This window comes from Battus philenor, unplaced genomic scaffold (genome assembly GCF_028537555.1).
Source record: "Battus philenor isolate CCGP_79_NKW_IND1 unplaced genomic scaffold, ilBatPhil1.0.hap1 SCAF_5, whole genome shotgun sequence".
Classification (NCBI taxonomy): domain Eukaryota; kingdom Metazoa; phylum Arthropoda; class Insecta; order Lepidoptera; family Papilionidae; genus Battus; species Battus philenor.
The window spans coordinates 11,827,574-11,851,262 of NW_027181715.1; the positions used below are offsets into that span (position 1 = coordinate 11,827,574).

At 31.7% G+C, this 23,689-nt stretch overlaps 2 protein-coding genes across 2 annotated transcripts; one reads left to right on the forward strand and one right to left on the reverse strand.

The window, feature by feature from the left end:
* The first annotated feature begins 3,405 nt into the window (after positions 1-3,405).
* LOC137929828 (circadian clock-controlled protein daywake-like) lies at positions 3,406-22,907 on the forward strand. The gene is made up of 5 exons (XM_068772938.1): positions 3,406-3,541; positions 9,734-9,825; positions 14,942-15,090; positions 17,661-17,794; positions 22,352-22,907. The coding sequence occupies exons 1-5, from the start codon at positions 3,487-3,489 to the stop codon at positions 22,648-22,650; spliced, it is 729 nt and encodes a 242-aa protein (XP_068629039.1). The 5' UTR covers positions 3,406-3,486; the 3' UTR covers positions 22,651-22,907.
* LOC137929782 (uncharacterized) lies at positions 10,714-11,713 on the reverse strand. The gene is made up of 2 exons (XM_068772887.1): positions 11,663-11,713; positions 10,714-11,547 (listed from the first exon to the last, which is right to left on the reverse strand). The coding sequence occupies exons 1-2, from the start codon at positions 11,711-11,713 to the stop codon at positions 10,714-10,716; spliced, it is 885 nt and encodes a 294-aa protein (XP_068628988.1).
* Positions 22,908-23,689: the final 782 nt, after the last annotated feature.

Below are 23,689 nucleotides of genomic sequence, written 5' to 3' on the forward strand. Positions count from 1 at the left end.
GATATTATGTTATGTGATATGCAAGAAGTCAACAGAAAACGCATTGTTGTTTGTGAATATATTTATATGAAAAACGCCTATTTAAATTTTATATTTTATTTATTTTTAATTGTAAACTACCAAGGTAATACAATCTTTTTGATAGTTAAATTTGATTGTATAGTTTTAATTAAAAACTTTCAAAAATAAAAATATCCGACCGTCTTCCGGGTTTAACGTACGAGCACAGGTCATTCGCAAGGACCTAAAAAGTACAGACGCTATGTTTTGTCAGTAGTCACTGTCACTTATGTCAATGTCACTTAATGCGCCTTAATTTGTCCGAATGGTTCTGATAATTAAAAAAAATCCTAACCTCTTCGTTTAAAAAATAGTTACTACAGATAAAGTTAGAATAAATAATAAAAACCCTATTATTTGTCTTATTAGGTAAATATTTTTATTATTTAATAATGCAATTAAAGTCCTTGACCAGGTGTGTCTTTTCGGTGATGACACGTGGATCCGACGCGTGGTCGTTTATGATGTGCCTTGTACAAAAGGTGTAGGTCACAGCAATCAAGTAGAGGATAATCCACAGAACTTTGCTGCGACAGTGACTTAGCAATGGCGAAATTCACAGAAGAACTAATATCACCCATGTACTTTGAAGTGGCAGTGTTAGACATCGCAACGCTGTACACATCGCTCGTAAAACCAAAGGCCGTTAAGGACGAAAGATTCTCGTGTTACGACCAGTTGGTAGACGTAGCAGGAGTTGGCATCCCACGAGTTGGTCTGACTACGTGGTCAAAGTCACATGGAGTCACTGGAAGCAAGCGGCGCATGATTACTCTTAGGGAGACGCTTAGGCCTTGCAGTGGGCACCTATCGACAGACATGATGATGTTGATAAATGCTATTAATAACATATTAATTGTCTCGTCTTGACTTATTTCTCTTCAATATAATAATATATAAAAAAGGTTGGTTTAGACAATGCATATCCCAATTTTTTTTAATCTAACGCTTCAGTTTGAATTTTTTTTTGAGTCTTAAACATATTTACTGCTATAGGGTCTAGTTAGTTGCTTACAATCGACGAAGGAAAATGTAGTATCAAAACCGGCATATTCTAGAACCGTAGAAAATCTGTAACCCTGCAGACATACTAAGTATTGCAACAAGCGGATTAATGATAGTTTTTTTTTTTAATTTTCTATTGTTTATGATAATAATCATCATCATCATTATGTTAATCGATAGACGTCCCTAGCAAACCGTAGACATCCCCCAAAGGTCACCACGATAAACAGTCTACTGGTTTTGTGATGATAAATCGTGAAAATTTAGTATTTATTGAAACGAAATAAAGGCGTGGAAGTTTAATTTACGTAGAAAATTAGCACCCACCCAAACTGTTGACCAACGCCGGAAGTATGTGCACGTGCGGGCTATTGCATAGCGCCCGGTACTGCACGTTTCCGGGACACAGGTTCGCTTCCCGCACTGCAACGCGCGGATCTGGCTAATCACCACTTCCCATCCTTTACCGGATTCCTTTTGTTGTTAGACAAAATGGTAGCCACCCCTTAATACCGTTGTTTTTATTAAATTAAGACTGTCTATGCTGTTTGCATTTCTTTTCGTTTGTTTTTATTTTAGTATTAATTTATTGCGCATTTTTAATGCAAATGAGGCGCTAACGTTTACGCTAACAACATTATATATATATATATATCCACACATAAATACATAATTTTTTCGCATGATTTTAATATGAAAGTATACGGTATCGGTTTAAATTTAGGTTTAAATTAAAAGGCTGGATGTTAAGAAAATTAATAAGGCATAAGTTTTCTATAAAGTAAAGAATCTGACAAAATTATACTGTAGATTAAAATATTCTGCCAGTTACTGTCAGAGGTTACAGATGGCGACTGAGAAAAAAAAATAAAGCATCATTGCCATCGTTTAGCCATAGAATGTTCACTGTTGAACATAGGTTTCCCAAGGTAAATAAATATCCAATAGTACCTGTTGGAAGCGGTCTGCATCCGGCGTATTCTGACCACACAAATAACGTCGTCTGTCCTCCTTGTAGATGGACGTTCTATGCTGCGTTTGCACTAACAACTTAGCATATATGTACATTATCATGCCAGCCTGAGGACGTCCACTGCCGAACATAGGCCACCCTCATAGATTTCAAATAAGATCGTTTAAAAGCGGCCTGCGTGAAGCCTTTGTCTTTTGACCACCTTAAAGTTGTCTGTCCACCTTGTAATAATGTAATTATCATTAAATATTTTATACACTATATAAATAAAATAAGCGTATACAACAGAAAAAGGTAAACATGGCCTCCGAAAAAGTAAAAATGCAAAACTTAATTGTACCACCAATAGTTTGACCCAATCACAGTTTACACTGAGAAAATAAATTATAAAGTACTTTGTCAATTATATATTCAGATGACACTATTAATAATGAAATATAATGAAGGATAATGATAATGCTATTCGATATATTAATTATTTTTGGTATAAACAATTAGGTAATTTAATTAGTTATATGTATTATATACACACGTAAACCATACTAGCTGTCTCCAGACCGCTTCGTGAACTTAATCAATGCCACTTAAACTTTGCGGGAAGAATTTAAAAAAAATCATTCTTAGCTGAATTTTAACAAATGAAATACTTTTTATCAAAGTATAAGTCGTCAAAACTTATGGTTTTAGAAATATCGTGATGAGTCAGTACTTAGGTGGAAATCTTTTATATATGTAAAATATATAGATAGAAATATTGAATTTTATTATTATCTAACTGTCTAATTATTAACCCACTTATTTTCCAGGCAGATCTTTTCGTAAAGATCTTTTTCGGCTGATTGCTATTTGGCGAAAGGAATTTTCCTAGCAAATTAGTCTCTAAGCCTTATAAGGCGGTATCTGTGCGGCGGTTCTAGACATATGTTTATGAGGTGGATATTCCTTATAAATGTCGTATGATGTACTAGCTGTTATAAGTCTGCTTCGTGACCGTAATGAACGTCCGCTCATCCTTCCTTGTGGGTGGAATTTCAAAAATTCCGTTCTTTGCTGATTCTACTCGGTGAAAACTATATTTCTGATAATGTTCTCTTATCTGTATGGTTCTAGAGATTTCGTGATAAGTTAGAACATTTGAAGAAAATCTCTTATGTACATATATTAAAATGTTTACGCTTGCATGTGTGTGTTCTGCAGCAGTGAGGTACCTATGAACCGTCTCGCGAATATCGATATCGCAATCGAGAGAATCTAGGATCGCTTGCGATCCAGAATAGAAGGGCTGACCATTCACGCGCGTCCTTAGCCGATAGTGGAGAGTGGGTGTCTTAATGCCCGTCGACCGCAGTGCCAGCCGACATCGCGCGCCGGCTGGGCGTTATAACGCATCTTGCAGTAGGAACGTACTTGCGAAATATTCGTACGTGAATTGTGCAACCGCTGTAAACATGTTATCGACAAGTATACTGCTGATCGCGTTACCTTTTGTAGCTGCCGATATACGTAAGTGTGTTAAATCTGGAAAATTTTTATTTATTCAGATTTATTAACTTTTACAACCCATCATCCATCCCGAAAGCCGCACTTCAAATTAATTACGAAACAATATTTTAACATTTCAACTTTAATAAAATCCATTAAAATTAACGTTCATTTTACAAAAATAATTTGAAGTTATCGTTAAAAATTGTTATATTAAAAGTTACAAGCTTTAAAATGACGAATAATATTGTATAAACATAAGTTAAATTTTGGAGAATAAGATTTCAATGCGTTAAACTACATTATTTTTTTTAATTATTAATATTTTTATAAGTTGTCCAATATTTTCAAATATAATATGTATGTAACAAAATTAACATAATACTATTATGTTTTGAATAGTACTGACTACTAATTTGCACTGCTCATGAGGTGAAACTCGCACCTATATCAGTCTAGTTTTTAATATATTTACGGCGTACCGGATTTTTTTAAGTATCAATATTTATAATCTATGTAAAATTTGTTATGTTACTTTTACTATCTAAAAAAACTCGATCGAAACATATCTAATCTTTTCGGAAATATATGGCACATGTAGAAAAAACAAATGAGGTTTTAGGTTTAAGATACTAACCATATAATATTTATTTTTATGTAATAATCATTATGATTATTTACGAATATCCATATTAACAAATGGGGAGAAATGATACTAATTATTTTTATGCATGTTATTATTTTATAAAAGCTTAAGTAGTTTCTTGGAATACGTGCTTGTTAATTATTTTGTACGTTAAAAATGATTATATAAAAATATATTATTAGGAAAAGCTTTGTTAGCATTTCAACATTAATTAATTAGAAGTAGATTTATCTAATTAAAGTAACAATACTCGCACTGAGTTTGAATGTTGACTGACTGTTGCTACATACGCCGAGTTAATCTATCATGAGATTTAAGTAAGAAAATGAAAGTTGTACAAAATAGTTGTTTTGATATTTACTACATAGAAGTATTCCCTAAGTTTACTATACTATCTTGTTGTTCGTTGTTAGGGTGACTCTTCAACGTCATGACATATGGTGTATGACGTTAAAGATTCATGTAGTGTATAACACACAGTTTATATATACAGGATGGTTGGTAATAGGTGTAAAAGCTTTAATGGAGTGAGTTAATAGGTCCAATTCTGTATAAAGTAATCTTTTTAAATATATGTTATGTTAATTTATTTTTTCTGCAAGAATGCGACAGGCCAATAACTTAGGCTGTAACTGGCACTACAACGATTGCAGGTATAAGTACTAAATAATAAATATTAGTATACTTCGTAGAAATTCAACTTTTGAAAACGTTTTTCACGCATTTATCTTCTCTTCGTCTCATTTTAGTGTGCAATACATTAAATGACAGCAAATAATCTAATAATTCACGTTTTTAAAACTATTAAATCTATAACCAATCACATATACTATATATAAACGTAAACTTTATAATAATAATAAACTTTATTTCCATATAACACGATTTATAAATAAATTCATACACTAAACCGACCACTTCTTTTTTATAATGCCCTGTTTTTGGGGATCTCTTCTTCACCCTTACATTTGGGATAGGAACTTTGTTTACAAAGGTAAATTAATTTTTTTTAGTTTTTATTTTCTTCTTTGGTGCTTTATATTTTCTTCTGTTCATCATCGATCGTCCTAGTCGATATCTGATTTGATATATGATATTCATTAACATAAGTGTAGACAGAAAAAATATATTATTAATTCCCTGAGCCATTGGTAAGAATTAGTTTGTGTTATGGGAATCGTAGGTATTCGTAATTTAAAGAATACTGCCGGCAAATATAACAGTTCGCAATTTGTATGAAAAGTACCCAAAGGCTCATGAAAAGTAATAAAATTGAGTATTACATTTATGGAAGTGTGTTATATAAATCGGATGTAAATATAATTATCCACAGTTAAGATCAAGAAGACAGCGAATAACGTTTTTAGATGTACATTTATAATCATTTAATTAATATATAACAACGTTTTTTATCATTGCAACTGATTATATTCTTGGACACGAAAAACTACAAAGTTTTTTTAAATATAATCTGAAGTGATTCTTTTTGATGATCAGAACTTGAATAGAAAATAGTTTTTCATTTGTCACAATTTATATATATATTTAAACAATAATCCGCAAAACGTTGTTGAGCGCAAAAATTGAGAACAGCTAGACCAATTCGGATAGTTGTCCAGGAGGAAAATAATATAGAGATAAATTGTTAAAACCAACACTTTTGGATGGGAATAGCCCATACAAAAAAGTATATTAAAAGATCTTCTTACTCGTCTTAATCTAAGGCATCTGACGCGAATCGATTTCCACAAAAGATGTTTTTGCGTGTAATTAAACTCGAACATCATGTACCATAATAATTATAATGCTAATATTATACTATGGATAAAGTCTTATAGTGTGCAAAATTAAAATATATTTTTGTTCGTAGCCGTTGTATAGATCAAAAAGTGATCACTGTAAAACACTTTTTATTTATTTATTTACTCAATGGATAGTGATAGTCCTATAGCGTTTACTGAACACAGTTTATTGCGGCAATTAGTAACAAAGTAAAATTCTTAAAAATTACAAAAAACCTATTACAGTAAATAAGTTGTTTTCCTCGTTATACGACTACCTGGTAATTGGTAATAGTTGTAAGACTTTAAAAGGGTAGATGTATAGCTTATTTGCTATTAAATTTTGTATGGGACACCCTATCCAATAATCAAGTTTCAAAAATAATAACGTAATGATAATATAGTGAAAAAGCATTTAAAATTTTCGGATTATTATATATTAATATAAATCATCGTTTACTATTTGTGTATTTATAAAAGAATTAAATGTAATAAATTGATTGGAAATGACTGTAAAGCTTTTTCCTGAAAATTGTGCTGTACATTCACCCCTTTAAACCTTTTACACCTATAACCCTATATACTAACTAGAAAGTGTATATACTCAATAGTAGAGTATCATTTGATTGTTATACGGCATACCATAATCATACTTAACAAGAATTTTGCAATAAAATATTCTGCTCAATACACGTTTGCGTTCATTGCGTTGAGAAACGACGAGATCTATTGAAATTGAACCACTCATTAACGGTGTTCTTTCGGTCTTTTTTTGTTTGACATCTAAGCTCATAGAAAAATTTAATCATGTCTTAATACTGAAACAATACTTCAATGCTCATCTTCACTATTACTATTTGAATTATATATATGATTATTGAATGAACAATAATATAAAGACACTTAATAATACATATTTACACGATTTTAAGCTGATGACTTATATGATATAACAAGCACGTCATTCGACTTTATTAATGTACTTCACTTAATTGGATCAACTTAACAGGATGAGCTCATATGCCATCAGGTAAAAAGAGACTGTGCAATTATACATCTGGTCATAGTTAATATTACTCGTAAATACTTCGCAAGACTTAGACCAGATTTAAAAGGATTTTCTTACTGTTTCATTAGTTAATATTTTAAAACAATTAACGGTACAAGTTAAACAGACAACATTGATATCTAGTGAGAGAAGGGTGCGGTCATAACTAAGAGAGTATTCCAAGACTAATTGAATTGATAAACTGTTTATTATTTACCAGTGAATGTTTTTCGTTCAGCGTATGTTTATGTCAAGATTGTTGAAAGACGTTAGATGCGCGCCACTACCGACCAGTTCTTTTTGAAAATCTATAGAGGAGGTCTATGTTTAGGAGTGAACGTTCTACGGCTGAAATGATGAAGATATCCTGGACTACCTATACCTAAATAAATTTTTATCGCTATTCAAAAGACTTATTATTATAAAATAAATATATTAATTAAAGTTCACGGATTTGGCGATGCTTTCTTTTTTAAACAATAGTATAAATTACGCACAGGTCGTCGAAAACCCTGGATGCGCTTCCAGACGCTTTTATTGGACATCCATGAAAGAGTCGAACGTTCAAAGGTTCTGAGATGCAATGATGAATACTTGAAATTTTATTACGTAGTCAAACCTCTGTAACAAATAGTTTCAAGATGTCATCAGCGACATGCAATATTCCATTAACGTTATTTGGTTTTGTTTATATCGCGATCCGTGATTACGTTATAGATGTAAATCTATGATATAACAGTCCGCGGACTGGAGCTGCACACATTCAGAGAAAGTGGGAATGCCGCGATTGGTTCGTTTGTATTGTTGTTATGTAAACAAATTATGCTAGTTACAATTAATTTATATATTACTTCGTAATTACAATGTTCAGGTATTTTTTATCATTCATGTTTATGTAGATGGAAATAAATTATAATAAGAAAAACTTGAGCAAAACGTATATCATTTACAGTGTGATTTGTAATAGGCGTAAAAGTTCAAAAGAAGAGAATGTAGAGCAGATTTCAAATAGTCAATAAAATACGTTAGAAGCAGGTTTTTTTTAATTTATTAATTAGCTGTAAAAGCTAGAAAGGCTAATAGTGTCAAGCATCAATCGAATATAGGCAATATAGCTATAGGAATAAATGTACAGCACACTTGTAAGCAAAAAGATTTAAAGCAATTACATTTATTTCCAGACACCGTGTTTAAAGTGTTCACTCTGAATATGTTAATTATTTTTTCCTACGAGAATGCGACAGGTCATTAACTTTTGGCAGTCTGCAGGGGCAGATAGTAAACAATCATTAATTTTAATTATATATCATCGTTATTATCATCACGTTATCTTGTGTCTCTGAAACGATAGATTTTTGGATAGGGTATATCGTAAATTCATTGACAGCACTCATACATTATATAAAGCATTATACATTAAATAAAGCTTTTACATCTGTAACCAATCACACTGTATGTATGACCCGATTCTAGAAAGATATTCAGCGTAAACCAGACAAAAGAAATATGACGCATCAATAAAAAGTAAATGTATTAATCTCTTCGCATTTTAAAGTTTATACGTTTCGAAAATAATGTGTCAAGGTGCAATTTAAAAGGTTAATATTTGTTTATGTTACTTAAATATTAACTGTGATTGCATTCGCTCGTGTTTGCAATTGCGTCACGTGATTCTTCTATCAGTTTTACTATTCTGGTTCGAAACGTTTTCAAATAAAAAAAGAGAACTCCTCGGCATTCATTTTTAACCCTGTATAAACATCAAGATTTATGTCTTTTAAAAGATGACATTTGGTTGAGTTTTCAACATTTAATAAATTCATCGTCTGGTCATAGGACTGTCATAGGACGTCCACGTCTGGCAGTAGGCTTCACCCACGCGGCCTTTATTCACCGTCATCCTAGGATTTTAACAAGGTCGTTTGTCTACTTCGTGGGTGAACGGCTTAGTCTGAGCATACCGGTCCGTGATTTCCTCTCCAGAACCTAAAGGCCACTTCCATTTGTCAATCCGCGGAGTTATGTCGGTAATTTTCGTTCGTCTACGGATCTGCTCATTATTGATTTGATCTCGCAAAAAATCTCGGGCGAAACCCATTTCTGTGATTAATTATAACTACTAATTTATAAATAAGTCGATGAAATTTAAGTTAATGTAGTATGAATTGAAACAAAAATATTTTTTTTTATGTCTTGACTACTAAAAACAGTGTCATTTAATTTTTTAGATATAAACATTGCTTTTATACCACTGCGTATCCCTTTGTTTCTTTGTTTCGCTAAACCAAAATTCTGCTTCCTCTCAATAGTTTTTCGTTACTGACAGCCGTGTCTTGTTTTATTCACCTGGTCAATAGCAATAAACCATCGCGTTGAATGTAGTATGGCTAGGTACTATACCGGGGGCGGACAACACATATAACAGATATAAGGAGGCCTTACAAGGAATTGGAATTCATCCTCACCGACCTAACTTTTCTCCTTTTGAGTAGGTATGGGCAGGTTGGGCAACCAAGTTTTAAATGATTCTATCAATGGTCGTTTACATGCTTATTCTTGTTCAGAATGTGCACTTTTAACAAGCCTAAATCCTCCATCAGGTTATTGAAAGATTTCGCTATTATACCTTACTTCCACAGCATACAAATTTTGTATGAAATTATACCTAGTCATTTCGTTGATTAGGTTGACTAATTTTTACTTTTTAATGTAATAAATTTCTTTTTTTTTCCTTCCAGCCTCCTACATTAAAGTATGCCAACGGAATGATCCAAATGTGGATAAATGCATCATCAACTCCGTTGAAGAGTTACGACCAAAGATGATCAAGGTAATATTATTTTACAAACATGGGATATAATGAACGAGACCTATGTATAGCATTAGACGTCCTACGTGTGAAATTATAATGATGAGACAGCAGCAGTAGCTTACTGGCTAAATATGTATAAAGTTTTTAGCGATTTTAGGCCGCGGATTCGATTTCCAAAAGCACACATTGTGTTTTAATTACTTAATATTGTTCACAAATGATAACTGTAAACATCATGATATGTCCTAATTCATTACTAGTTGGAGGGGGCCAATTTTATAATTAGCCCTAAAAGCCTAAGTTTTACACTTTTATACTGGAGTCTTTACCTTATCTGCAGGTATATTACATGGTTAAAAAATTAATTAAGGGGTATCAATAAACTAAAACCAGACATCATGATACGAATGATTCTGAAATCTATTTATGTTAAAAAATGTATCCCCATTTCTCTTGGTCACGCCATAACCTGTAAATGTCTTTACCGATTTCATTTATCTTTTTTTACACGTTTCTGTATACTTCGTAGAAGATTATTTAAGAAAAAATTTAGAGATATGAAACAATTTTGAAAATGTTGTGACTATTGAAACTTTGCACTGTTTTGCTAGGTTTCGGCTAAGTTTGCTCAGGGGCTTTTACAGTTACATCGATCTAAGTTCACGGAGCGGATGAGTCCATGAACTTAAAAGTCTTTGCGCTTGAAAATGCGCTATGAACTACACATATTTGGCATTTCGTTTTGAGATTCGCATATATATATATATATATATATATATATATATATATATATATATATATATATATATATATAGCTAAGACAGGACTTCTGTGGGATTAATAAAATTTGATTAATGTTGGTTATCTTTTTTAATTCAGTGTGAAAATATGTTAAAAAGCAAACCCTTAAGGAGTTGCCCCCGGTTGGGCAGCGGTAGTCTCAACTGCTACAGTTTTTTCGACAACGACCGTCTGTGCGCCTGCGGCTGCATTGGCATCTGATGTTGTGTGTGGTGGTAATTGTTCTGGTTCTGTGGGTTGGTTAATAGTAGGTGATGCTACAGAATCTGAAACTGTCGGCGGTATTGTTGGGTTGTCATTAGGAGATCCATTAAGACTTGCAGATACATCGTTAGGTTGGTTCGTGTCGTCGGTCTTTCCACCTTCACTTACCGACGAACTATTTGCATTAGCCGCTGATTGATCATTACTTGCAACATAAATATCTTCTACATTACTCTTTTCACCATTCGCTTTATTAATGACAACATCTTGAATACCTGCTAGAGTGCTACTTTGAGATAGTGTTGTTCCAGAAGCAGTTGCAGCAGATGATTCACCTTCTTTGCCACTCTTAGCTATAGCTCCACTATTACTCACTGCTACTGTCTTGTCATATATTCCAACAATTGCCCCATCCACAGTTGATGTATTATTTTCATTTGATGATTTATCAATACTGTCGTTGATTTTTCTAGTTTTTTGTATGTCAATAATGATATTAGTTTTTCTATCATGTTCTGTGATAATCGAATGTGATTTTTTGGTGTATGTACATTTATTGCAAGTTACACCTTGACATTTAATACATTCAGATCCAGCTGAGTTGTAGGGAAACGGTACAAACTGTACGGGGTTAATTTCTTTCGGGTATTTTATGTCTACGTTAGTACGTTGGGGAATTCTTATTTGTATATAAGTAGATCTTCGATTGCATTCGCCTGATTGAACCTGATGGCACTAAAGAAACAAATGAAATTAACTTTAATATTTTCTTGCAAAAATCTATATGAAAACTCAAAATATTATTTGGTAATATTAAATATGTTAAGTAATTTATATGTTGTTGACTCACCTGTAAAACAAGCGCCAAAGATACAAACAATGCTGACATATACCAGCCCATATTTGAATCAAACAATCCTTAACCGCATGCAATCCGTTCCTTTTATATGGAGCGATTGAATTGCTCGAGTCCTCGTCATTCGCATCTAAGTCATTGTTAATTTCATTTTAAGTCTTATCGATACCCGTGAAGGCACGTAGAGGTTTATTTGTACCTTAACTTTGATGCATTTTTCAAATTTACGCTTTCTTTGTATTAAGATAAGGGTCATTATTCCAGTAATAAAACATGATGTTCATGTTAAAACATGGACATTTATTTAAATACGTAGTTATGACACGGTGTTAAATGACGCACTTATGATACCTAATTATCTAATCGTATATTTTGATATTTTTGCGTTTCTTGTAAAGCCTTGTTTTCAGCATTAATACATAATAATAACAAATTTTTATTTACTGTTCTTGTCTATCACTAGTATTATTCAATTAAATTGTTAATAATTATAAGTCATAAATTGGATGAAAGTAGTGGTTGTATAATAATAGGTTGAAGAATAATAATAGTTAATTCTGCTTTAGTACGAAAAAATGTTTAAAGAAAAGATATACAACTTATCTCATATCTTGATGGTATGTCTCTTATAAATCATATGGGAATACTTGATTACTAAATTGTTACATTGAACTTTTATCAATCACAATTTATTGCGAACCGATCTGCCAGGCGTAGCAATTATTGTATAACCCTCCTTAGATATCTTTTTGGGAGGCCTATGACTTGCAGCTGGTGCCTGTAACGATGACATTGAACTTTTTACATTATGTCTTTTTACTTAATGATTTTATGTATTAAAGTTTGAGTAGACAACCTATGTTTATAATTTGTTATATATCTAGGAAGGGCAGGTATGTTTGAAAATATTTAAAAAAGTGATTTTCTTTAATCGGGGCGGAAGTTTTTTTTGGTGATTAAGAAATTTCGCACACAGTCTTTTCTGAAAATATAACTATTATTTATACTATTTAATAATTCGTTTAATAACTAGTAAAGAAAGTTTATTTGATAATTAATCAGCAACATATGATTGTGTGTTTAAGCTATCCTGATTTATAATATAGAATAAAAAAACTTAAATTGGTTTCAAGTTCTTCAGTGTTGCACAAAACAATTTGTAATACACGCGCTCAGTTTCTACGCGTAAATTGCCATAATAGGATATCCTCTTACCTTTCCTTTGTAATTACAATTAAAATTGTTACAATCATTAGTCTTTATAATGTAATATAATGCAAAAAAATTCTATCTTTTTTGTTAAACTAAATTCGATATATTGGGTTGTTAAATGTGTTTTTAAATAATGTGACAGGAAATGCGTTAACTTTTTGGTAATGGTATGAATATATTTATTCTTAAAATCATATTATTAATAAATTCATTGATTATATTGGAATCTATTAAAGTGACCACTCGTGTAGGTCATGAAAAGATTGTCAGAAGAGCCCCATCTGATAGAAACAAGAAACAGATTAGAAATTTAATTCTACTTAGGTTACACACGGGCCCCGATCTGTGAAAATTTTACAACTAACTCAGACAAACCCACAAAACTGTCAAAAATTGTCTGGATCTGGTAAAGAAATATTCAACACAACATTACTACTTCGCTTATTGTTATATTCAGGATATCTCATAAATTTACAGGTAACCCAAAAGCAGTTAGTGACTAATCCCAGAAAATTAATAATAAATCTGTCACGTATATTTTACACTATTACTTTTAAAAGAGTAAACAATATTTTCTATTACGTCTTTATTCTGTTGTCTGCACATTTTTTAAATTTTTTATTTACTTTAACGTTCATGTTATCCTGAGCGACAATTCTACTTACTTTTACTTTTTGCTATACCATTTACCCAAACGTTATTTGTACACAAACATTTAATTCGTGTGGAAAACAAGCTTTGTTTGTATCTTACCCATGTACCAATTTTAGTTTGGTGTTAATTTAGGAACTATCCTGTGCTTATATCAATATACATTTATATAATATTAACAAATGAATGTAATTATAAATAAATATACTAAAATCAGCAGTTACAGTCCAGCGGTAAAGGACTGAGACTTGCAATTGTAGATCGCGAGTTCCATTTCCAGAATAAAATTTTTATATAATTCACACTTTGTGCATTAATTATACAAGTTTCCAGAAGATGGGCAGTAGCGTTTTCTGCGTACTTTAATACCATACTTCTATCATTAACACGCCTGCCAAGCGAGGCTGTTATGGTATGTCTCACCAGGCATATGCCTTACAGGGGGCTTCTTAAGACCGAAACGAGGACTAAAAAGTGTACATATTAAATATTTATATAGCTTATAGTAAACACCCACAAAAAACATGGTCAATGTTGTACAAAGAAGTGTTAGGTAGGCCTCGCTATATTTTTCGGAATATCATGTGGACTTTTTCGTGCAAATATTTAGTATGTCAATGTTACTCAGGTTTCGTAATTATCAAGGCATGTATTTGACATACTCGTGCATGACATGCTCGCTGGATAAAGTAAATTGAACGCGATCAGCATTTTAATTTAAGAAAAAAATTAACGTGTTCATTTTTTTTTTTAATATTTATGTACATGACATGAATGCACACAAAGCAAATTATTAAATTAATTGCGACCTGTTGACCGCATTATTATCGAACGTGCATAAATAAATATATAATACATGTAATATACATAAATGACTTTTAAAATTGTATGTTCAGTTAGATAATGGTTTTTAACTATAAAGATTTTTATTCAAGGTTTAAATCATTATAGTTGTAAATGATTTAAAAGTGTGAATGTGTAGTTTATTTGCCAGCAAAATTCTTAAGAGGTTTTTTACGTAAGTAACATTAATTGTTACATTATTTACATAGATATGTATATATGTATACCCTAAGTTGCCCTCTCATTCATGTCGCTCATCTCCATCGAAAGGTTGTCTGGTAGAGATCGCCTCGAGCGATAAAACCACCTCTTGTACCATATGAATTGTTTCTTTTTTTGCTCTATTTATTGTCTATGATGTACAAAAAGTTATTAATTTTTTTTATTCTCTTGGAATGTAATAGACCATTCATTTCTAGCAATGCAAAGTCTGGTGGGAAATAATCAATCACTATGTATATGAACCAAACTCTATTATAGTTACATTAGTGAAGAAAGTTAATTTATAAATGAGACATAAAAATGAGAATGAGAATAAATTCTTGATCATGTTGATAAATATTTCAGGGTATTCCCGAGCTGGATGTACCAGGTATAGAACCCTTAAGTCTTGGCCAAATTGCATTGGCCCGTGGACCGCAAGGAGCCAAATTGACTGCGGTGGTCAATGATGTCAAAGTACGTGGACCAAGCAACTTCATCATCGAGGAGCTAAAGTTAGTATAGTATGAAATACAGATTTTTATACAATTACAAATACGTTTATAATTTTACATATAAATTTACTAAGGTTCCCTTTTTCAACTACGCTGCCGTACTGTTTTTTATACTACAGCGCTGATTTTCAGCTAGAGACCCAGTTTTCGTAGTTAAATAGTAAGTATAAATATTTCCATTGCCAAAAAACTAGACCATTTGTTAAGATGTATGTCTACTTGATGTTACTTTTACTAAAACAAGGTGTTTAATTTAGCAAAATTAACTATTTTTGAAATCTCGCAAAGTGGTGAGTAGCCAAGCTATTAAATAGTGCGAGGCATTTTTCGAAATTTGAATTTTTTTGTGTGCCGCTATTAAATACTCATTTGAAACACGCAAAAGAATGTTTATTGAAGTTATTTAAATAAAAGTGCAAAATATGTGTTTTGAAGTTATATATAATGGCACACATATATGACAGCACTCCTAATAATAATTAAGATGCCGGTTAATCAATTATGACCGATATTTTGATTTCACTAATTTTATAGTTGAATTATAATAATTATTTTAATGTAATGTAATTTGTTTTGATTTCTCAGGAACTGACATAGGTTATTTAAATGTTGTAATAATTCGACAGTCAATCGATGCCAAAAATAATCGTTTATAGAGTCACAGTTTGGCCATCCGTGTTTTGTACCCGTGTTACTCGCCAACTCCTCTTTTAATAATTAAGATATTTACATGTTTTCCACAATAACTCATTTTTTAATATTTAATTAGACATCTCAGAATATATTTCTGTCGAACCAAATCTACAAAATTATAAAAATTTTGCAATTCATCATGGAAATGTTATATGTTTTGTTATAAGCTTGTTAAGTATTTCGATACCAAAATCTGTTAACGACTAATACTATTGGTAGTTATAACAGTCGCAGTACATTTAAAACATATCGTCATTATTATACATTCAGCCGTAAAACCTTCGCTACTTGACTAAAGTATTTTCCATAGTTTTGCAATAGGACTGGTTGGAAGAGGCCCGCACTCTTCTACGATCTTATGACGATCTTAAAAATGTTATATGTCCACCTACTGGGTGGACTCAGACGTCCGCCGTGGTTTCCACTGCAAAATCTAAGGTTCCAACGGTCATATCCTTTGCTACTTCAACTTGTTAAACTCCTGGGCTATATCGCTTCATTCTATTCTTCTTATTTGCATTCATCTATGAATCTCCCAATCTCTGTTTCGATCTCATAGAGATATCCCCTGTAACCTTCGACATATTTGGGCGAAATCCCAAATATATTTATAAACTTGTTTGGAATTTTTAGACAGTGTGCAGTTGGGTTTATTTACAAAAAGCAGTGAAACAAATCACAGTGTCTAACTTATAGTCCCTACGTGAGAAATGTAAGCTAGGATAATTATGTCATATCTAAATGTGCATAAGTTAATTTACTGGAACAAATAGCAAAAAGCTAATTTCTATAATACTCAAGAAAATTTTCAAACGATTTAAAGGCGATGACATTAATACATACGTAATTTAGCCTTTCAGTTTAAGTAATATTCCATTATCGCAATAAATTTTCGGTTTTTGATTTTACGCTTAAATAAAATTTTAGATCTTAATTTAAAATGTGTTATGTATCGTCATTTAATTAAATCATCATTTTACAAATACAATTATGAGCTATAAATATAAAATAATTATTAAACATCTCCAAAAGAATTTTAAGTTCATAAAAAATTATTAATAAAATATTAATAGGAATAAAGAAAGCATTTTTACTTCGTTAACTAAGAATTTAAAAATAGAACTCATAAAAAAAGAAATGTCAACGAAAGAAATCATTTTGTCAACATTCGGGTTACATTTATAATCTATATACACAATAGAGTGACGGGAATAAATCTTTAATATAGATTTTTTAACAAAGCGTTGTAAAACAGGCTCGACTAATGTAATGCTTAGCATTTAAATCGATCTGTTTGAATATTTCTACATCATTCCTTGTTAAGAGATCCTGGTATATACGATAAAATTGTGATTTCTATGCAAAACATTATTGCTACAGGAAACAATTAATTCTATGCACGGATTAAGATACACCAGTAAGCAAAACCCACGATCTATACATGATTTATATGTTTTAACACCCCGGCTGAATAAAAGGCATTTTAAATTCAAATCTCCAATCACCTTGGGCTTTGTACTTCGTTGAGTACTTATATCGACTGCTAAGCATTAAGGAAGAGCTTGTAAATTGACTTAGGTTGGTCGATACCATTCGTAGTACATTTTTATTCGATTTATTAAGCTGATGTACAATAGTAAAATAATCATCAGAGATGTCATAACTTAAATTAATTTGACAATTTTTATATCATCTACTAGATGTAAATACAGCTAGCGTATTTGCCGCAAGCATTGACGGCGGATTGACAAAACGGAGCGGCTAATGCTCCCCCTTGCCCCGCCGCGCGTATACCTAAAGCGCGGAACAGCGGTTTCGGTACGGTTAAAAAAAGTAATTTGTAGATCAAAACTAAGAGATGTAAAATTAAATTTCAGATCTGATCTGGACCAGAATAGATTCGACTTTAAGCTTCTACTCCCAAGATTAGATTTTAATGGAAAATACAAGATGGACCTTCAAGTACTGCTGCTAAGGCTTCAGGGTAGAGGAAATATCACGGGATCTTTTAGTAAGTATATAAATATAAATATTTTAAATAATCATAGCATTACATTATATCTGTCTATGTGTATCATTTATTAACAATTAAGTCAACTTACTTATGTCAAGGGTACAATTCCCGGGATACAATCTTATATAATTCACACGTTGTGCATTGATTATATGGGATTGCCACTGCTTATATATAAGTTTCCAGAGGATGGGCAGCAGCATCTCTTTGCGTACCATAATACCTCATCGCAATCGCCCACCCGCCTGTGAAGCGTGGCGATTATGGTAAATCCCCATAAATTTCTGTGGGGCGGCTTACACTTTACAGCGAGCTATGGGCTGTAACGACGATGACGACGAATTTTAGATTAGATAATAAATACGACACTTTGTGTCGATATGTTTTTAGTTAATGAACTTGAGATTTGCTGTTTCATTATTCAGTATTGATTTATAACGTTGATGGCAAGTTGAAATGGCAATAGGTAGGCCATATGGCGCCCAAAACAAATGATCGACTGCTAGGGTATTAAGGTTTTGGAGTGGATACCATAAACGACGCACTCGCGACTAGAACGACAACCCATAAAGTGGAGAGACTAACTTGTCAAAGTATCTGTAGAGGCTAGATGCAGCTTGCTTCAAACTGGTCTTATTTCTTATTCTAAATCTATGACAGAGGCCCAGCAGTGGGTGTCATATGACTGAAATGATGATGATCTCTAACTTTGCCTGTTATTTGCGTTTACACAAAGGACAGTATTTTTACATTTTTTCTAAAGTGATAAGTATGTTTATAAATTTAATTTAATTTAAAACTTTTTCTTATTGTTCACGTTACATCAGAAAGAAAAACATTGACTTAAAACAAATTTTAAAAATACAATGGGCGATCGATGGTTTTATGCAATTTTTACAGACAAACATATTATGGGACTGTGTACATTGTATAGAATATCAAAAATATAGAAAATACTTAAAAGACTAATATATAATAACGGTACGGATGACATTAATCTGAGTGACTTTTAATATTCTTTATTATACACAAATAAGAAAATAATTAGCCACAAAAAAGAATACGTAAGCGCACTTAACTCTTTTAGAGTTTTCTTCCGTCAAATTCATTTTCTTTTGCGAAAGAGAACATAAAAATAAATAATAGATACCATAAAATAAGCTGTTTACATTTAAGGTACTATATTGATATTACGCCAAATACCTTTCTTGTCTTTAATTGTTTAATGATTGTAATGTAAACAATTTTACATGGTGCAATGTCTTACTGCGAAATATGTTGTGAACTAATGTCGTCATGGTTGTGAAACCTCAGCCGTATGCCTCTTTCCGTGTTGAAGTCATAACTTCTTTATCACAACTGTTTATTTCTACTACGAAACAATATTAATAGGATAAGGAATAATAGATAATGGGTTCATCAATAACCTGTTTTAATAATTTCTTAACTAATCAAATATATGATTATTTTTTTAGTCCAGTAACCTTAAGTCTAGTTCAGAAGAGTCTTGCATACCATCAGTGAGCGCATTGTAATATTACTAATAACTACATACTCTCATGTATTTTATTAAAAATTATAGATCATGAACCGGCAAGCACAGCGTAGAACCTCGACAAAGTTGACAAATAACATTGTTAAGGTTGTCGGAAAACGCTGTATGCAGACCGCTTCCATTCGATCTTATTGCCATACGGTTTGTCATACGGTTGAAATGACGTTGATGACGATATTCCAAGGGCTAATGGGCGCAAGATCTTCGTTTTATGGCTGATCTAATAATTTTTTAAATTATCATTAACTGTAACATTTAAATAAATTTTTAGTTATTCATAAATAATTCGTTTGAGATATGTATAGAATATTACTTATGTGTCACTTATGTGATGAACTGTGGTAGCTCTGGTCTCCCAGGTCGCGGGTTCGATTACTGGGATACAATCGTATGCAATTCACACTTTGTGCATTAATTATATAGGACGGTTAATGCTTATAAACAAGTTGTCAGAAGATGGGCAGCAGCGTCTTTGGCGTATCAATACAGCTGAGATTGCCAACCCGCCTGACAAGTATGACGGTTATGGTATATCCTCACTTCCCCCAAAGATGGAAGTGGGGCTATGCTATAACCTGCTATATCCTGCAGTGGGTATCTATAGGCTGAAACTAACAAATGGAGTGAATGATATTGATAGCACATTGTGTCATCTAGATGAAGTTATAGATTAAAGTAATACATTCAATGAGAGAGTTGCTGTTTAACAAACAGGCGGAATCATCACAATATTTTAGTTTTTGTTATGTAATTTTGCTTTGTTTAATATTATAATTGATTGTATTAAAATAAAAATAAAATGTTCTTAAATGTAATTTAGATGTATATAAAAATAATTTATATAATTAACTTAAACATAATTTAGATATACTAAATTACATTTAAGAACGATTTTACCGATTAAGTATTTTCGTAAAAGTTTCGTAATGTTTTACAGTAAATTTGTGAAAACTTCAGAAAATTAGATGATAATTGAAACTGCGCGTTAGATCAATAGAATTAATAAATTATATGATCGCTCTGAAAACTTTTGCATTGTAGGATTTTATGTTCTCAGTGAGATAGTTATAAGTTATTCAACTGTAACTAATTTTAAATTTCTAAGCTTCTAAGTTTGTACTTTCTTACTGCCTTTTGTTACTGTCTATCTCCAAAAAAGTAAATAAATATAGGAAATTTACCAGATGTAGCAATTTAATGTTTAAGAGACAGATATGGGTGTCGCTGAGCGAGTAGGAAAATCTGTTCTTAAACAATAGAGTCCTAAATCTGTTACATTGTCAAACACTATGTGACTATCATTCATTTATATTTTTTAATTGAAATTTGACAGATCAATAATTTATGGCACAACAAAATCTGTTGGGACAACTAGTTTTTTTATAAAGTAGTTAAGTAATTAAAATTTCATCATTTTTTATTTATTTATTATTATAAACAAGAGTTAGAATTTTTAATCAACGATGAAGAATTCCCTCGAATTTATATATGTGCTAATAATGTTAAAATTGGATAATAAAACATAATATAAAAATATCTAGAATTAAGTTAAACTATGTTACTATAGCTGTATAATACTGGCAATGTAAAGAAAATATAATTTTAAAAAAGCAAACTTAGTGATATAGCTAGCGCACGAGGTGTACTCGATCGCGGCTCAGTAGGTGACGGAATGTGTGTTAATCGAACTGCGGTTACGTGGCGCCGACCGCCGACCCGCGCTCTTCCAGTGTAATAGCACGATGTAAGAGCTCTGTTTTTGTTTACGATTCGTTCTATGAAACGATTACATTTATGAACAGGATAGTACATAGAACGGATCCTATAAAATCACATAAACACAGCAAAGCTTAGGAAACAAAATTTGTTTATGGTATAATAAAGATATGGTAATTTAATATATAAAAATAACATTGCTGAGTGTGTGCTACCTAAATGTACACACACATCGAATCGAGCTAACATATTCGTTAAAACTCTTTGGCACATCACTTGTACACTGTACGGTGGATATTTTTTCGCGATTGTTGTTTTTGAGCTGGGCAATCGTCGTCGGTTTACTGGCGTAAATATATATGGCCCATGAGATATCCTCAGAAAAAAAATTGTCGCGATATTTCAGCTCCGAGGACCACGAAATATCCACTTGACGCGACATCAATTTTCCACTGAACATTATAGTAAATAAAGACTCATTGGATGTATGGAATGTCGTGCAATCTTGCTGTTGCAGATTAATGCTTAGTCACAGAGCAGTCTTTTTATGATAATATAAAGCCCTTATAAACTATATACAATCAAAATAATTTGATTATTTAACCAAACGTATTTATATACTGATTTAATATCTTTATAATATGGGTGATTGGTTAGTACCTTAAATACGTAAAAACTCATGTGCCTGCCAAAAAATATATTGTAGTATATTATAGACTTATGTTGTTATACTATGTACGTATGTGCTAGTATGTTAGCAAAAAGACGAGAGACAAAAAACTTCAAGTAATTGTATTCTCAAACATCTCCTGTGAGTCTTGTCAATAAAACACTCTTCTGTCACACCTCAGGTGCTGACAAACGTTTTCTCGCACACTCTAGTAATCTTTCAGCTTGCTTTAATATTTAAAATGTAATAATAATACGTTTTAAATGGTATCTTTGTATATAGATATAAGAGTTACTAAAGTAAAACTTCTAGTAACCTGTAGAAATTGTCATTATTTTTTTCCAAAAAGATTGAAAAAATTAAACGTTTGTAAACATTGGCAGATGATTATTTTCAATGATTAAACATTATTATGGATTAACGATTGCAGAGTTAAAATGCGGTTTATAATATCTTTAATTAAAATGTGTTACATCATCATCATCATTTTATCAGCCGAAAGTCGCCCGCTGCAATACCTACGCCTCCCCTGATCTCGCTTACCAAGACCTTGTATATGTCGGCGCTCCGCCTAGAATATATTTAATTAATAATATTAAAAATAATTTTTCAGAGGACTATGCCTGCAACGTCACTATGAGAGGACACAAAGAAAAACGTGGCGATGAAGAGTATTTGACTTTCGACCCGTTCAAGGTTAAACTTCGCGTCGGAGAGTCGTCAATATACCTGACGAATCTTTTCGACGGTGACCCGATCCTCGGCCCAGCTACTAACAGAGTGATCAATGAAAACTCCCAGGTGTTTCTGCAAGAAATCAGTCCGGTCCTAGAGCGCAGTCTTGCTGAACTCTTCACAGAAATGGCGAATAAGATAACGTCTAAATTTACATATAAAGAACTGTTTCCCTGACTTTAGTTAATTTAATTTTAAGTTAGTTTGAGTGTGATTATAGATCGTAGTGTATTTTGTTGGAAGCGAGTGTAAAAAGACATGACATTTAAAGCAATTCATAACAAGTAACCATTTTCGAAGGGCATAGAAATTTTAATATCTTGTATTTTATTAACAAATCGTATTACATAAGATGTTTTTATTTAATTAATATTAAAAAATTCTCAATGAAATTTAATATGACATCTAATTTTTGTATTTCATGAAATTTTCGTAACGAGGACTTGTAATAATTTTTCAGCAGAGTTTAGATTCCGGAAATTTTCACACTATTTAGTAAGCAAATTTTTAGTTTGTTTTATTGAATTTATTAATGAGATTGTATTAAATTTTATTTTAAATTCTTACAAATGTGATAATAATTGTTATAATCAAATGAATTGATATGACATTCATCAAAATAAAGAGAAATGATTGTTAAAACAGTTTCATAAAGGTGTGATTAAGTTTAATTGAATATGCAATGATTGTATTTCTTTACATTTTTAAGATTATTGTGGTGTTACTCTGGTAAAATATAAAATTCATAAATATTATTTTTGCTATCTTGAGGATAAATTTCATGCTTAACGAAATAAATATTTTTTGCAGTAAATACAGTTGCGGAAAAAAGTTATACATATAATACATAAATGAATTTAATTATAATTTATATTCGTTTAACGTGTTCACAGTGGTCAATATGAAAAAAATATTAATTTGGCTTTAAGTTAATAATTTAGTTGATTAAATTGTATATATAATTTACTGAATTAAAGTTATTATGAAAATGTAGTTTAAACTTATTTTTATTTATAACAAAATTCTGATTCGATAGATTCGGAATTGGTATCAATACACAGTTGAGCGCTATGTTTGACCATCACAAACAAAACCTTTTCACTATAAAATACTGTAGGAAATGCTGCATTTTCTTCTACACCGTAGACACAAACTGTAAAATAATGAAAGAAGTTATTTAAACCAAGGAATGATGTTTATCACCACACACGGGACC

Coding starts and splice junctions, on each gene's coding strand:
- LOC137929828 (XM_068772938.1), top strand. CDS start 3,487: ATGTTATCGACAAGTATACTGCTGATCGCGTTACCTTTTGTAGCTGCC. Junction 9,826..14,941: donor TACGACCAAAGATGATCAAG/GTAATATTATTT, acceptor TAAATATTTCAG/GGTATTCCCGAGCTGGATGT. Junction 17,795..22,351: donor AAATATCACGGGATCTTTTA/GTAAGTATATAA, acceptor ATAATTTTTCAG/AGGACTATGCCTGCAACGTC.
- LOC137929782 (XM_068772887.1), bottom strand. CDS start 11,713: ATGGGCTGGTATATGTCAGCATTGTTTGTATCTTTGGCGCTTGTTTTA. Junction 11,548..11,662: donor CTTTGGCGCTTGTTTTACAG/GTGAGTCAACAA, acceptor TTGTTTCTTTAG/TGCCATCAGGTTCAATCAGG.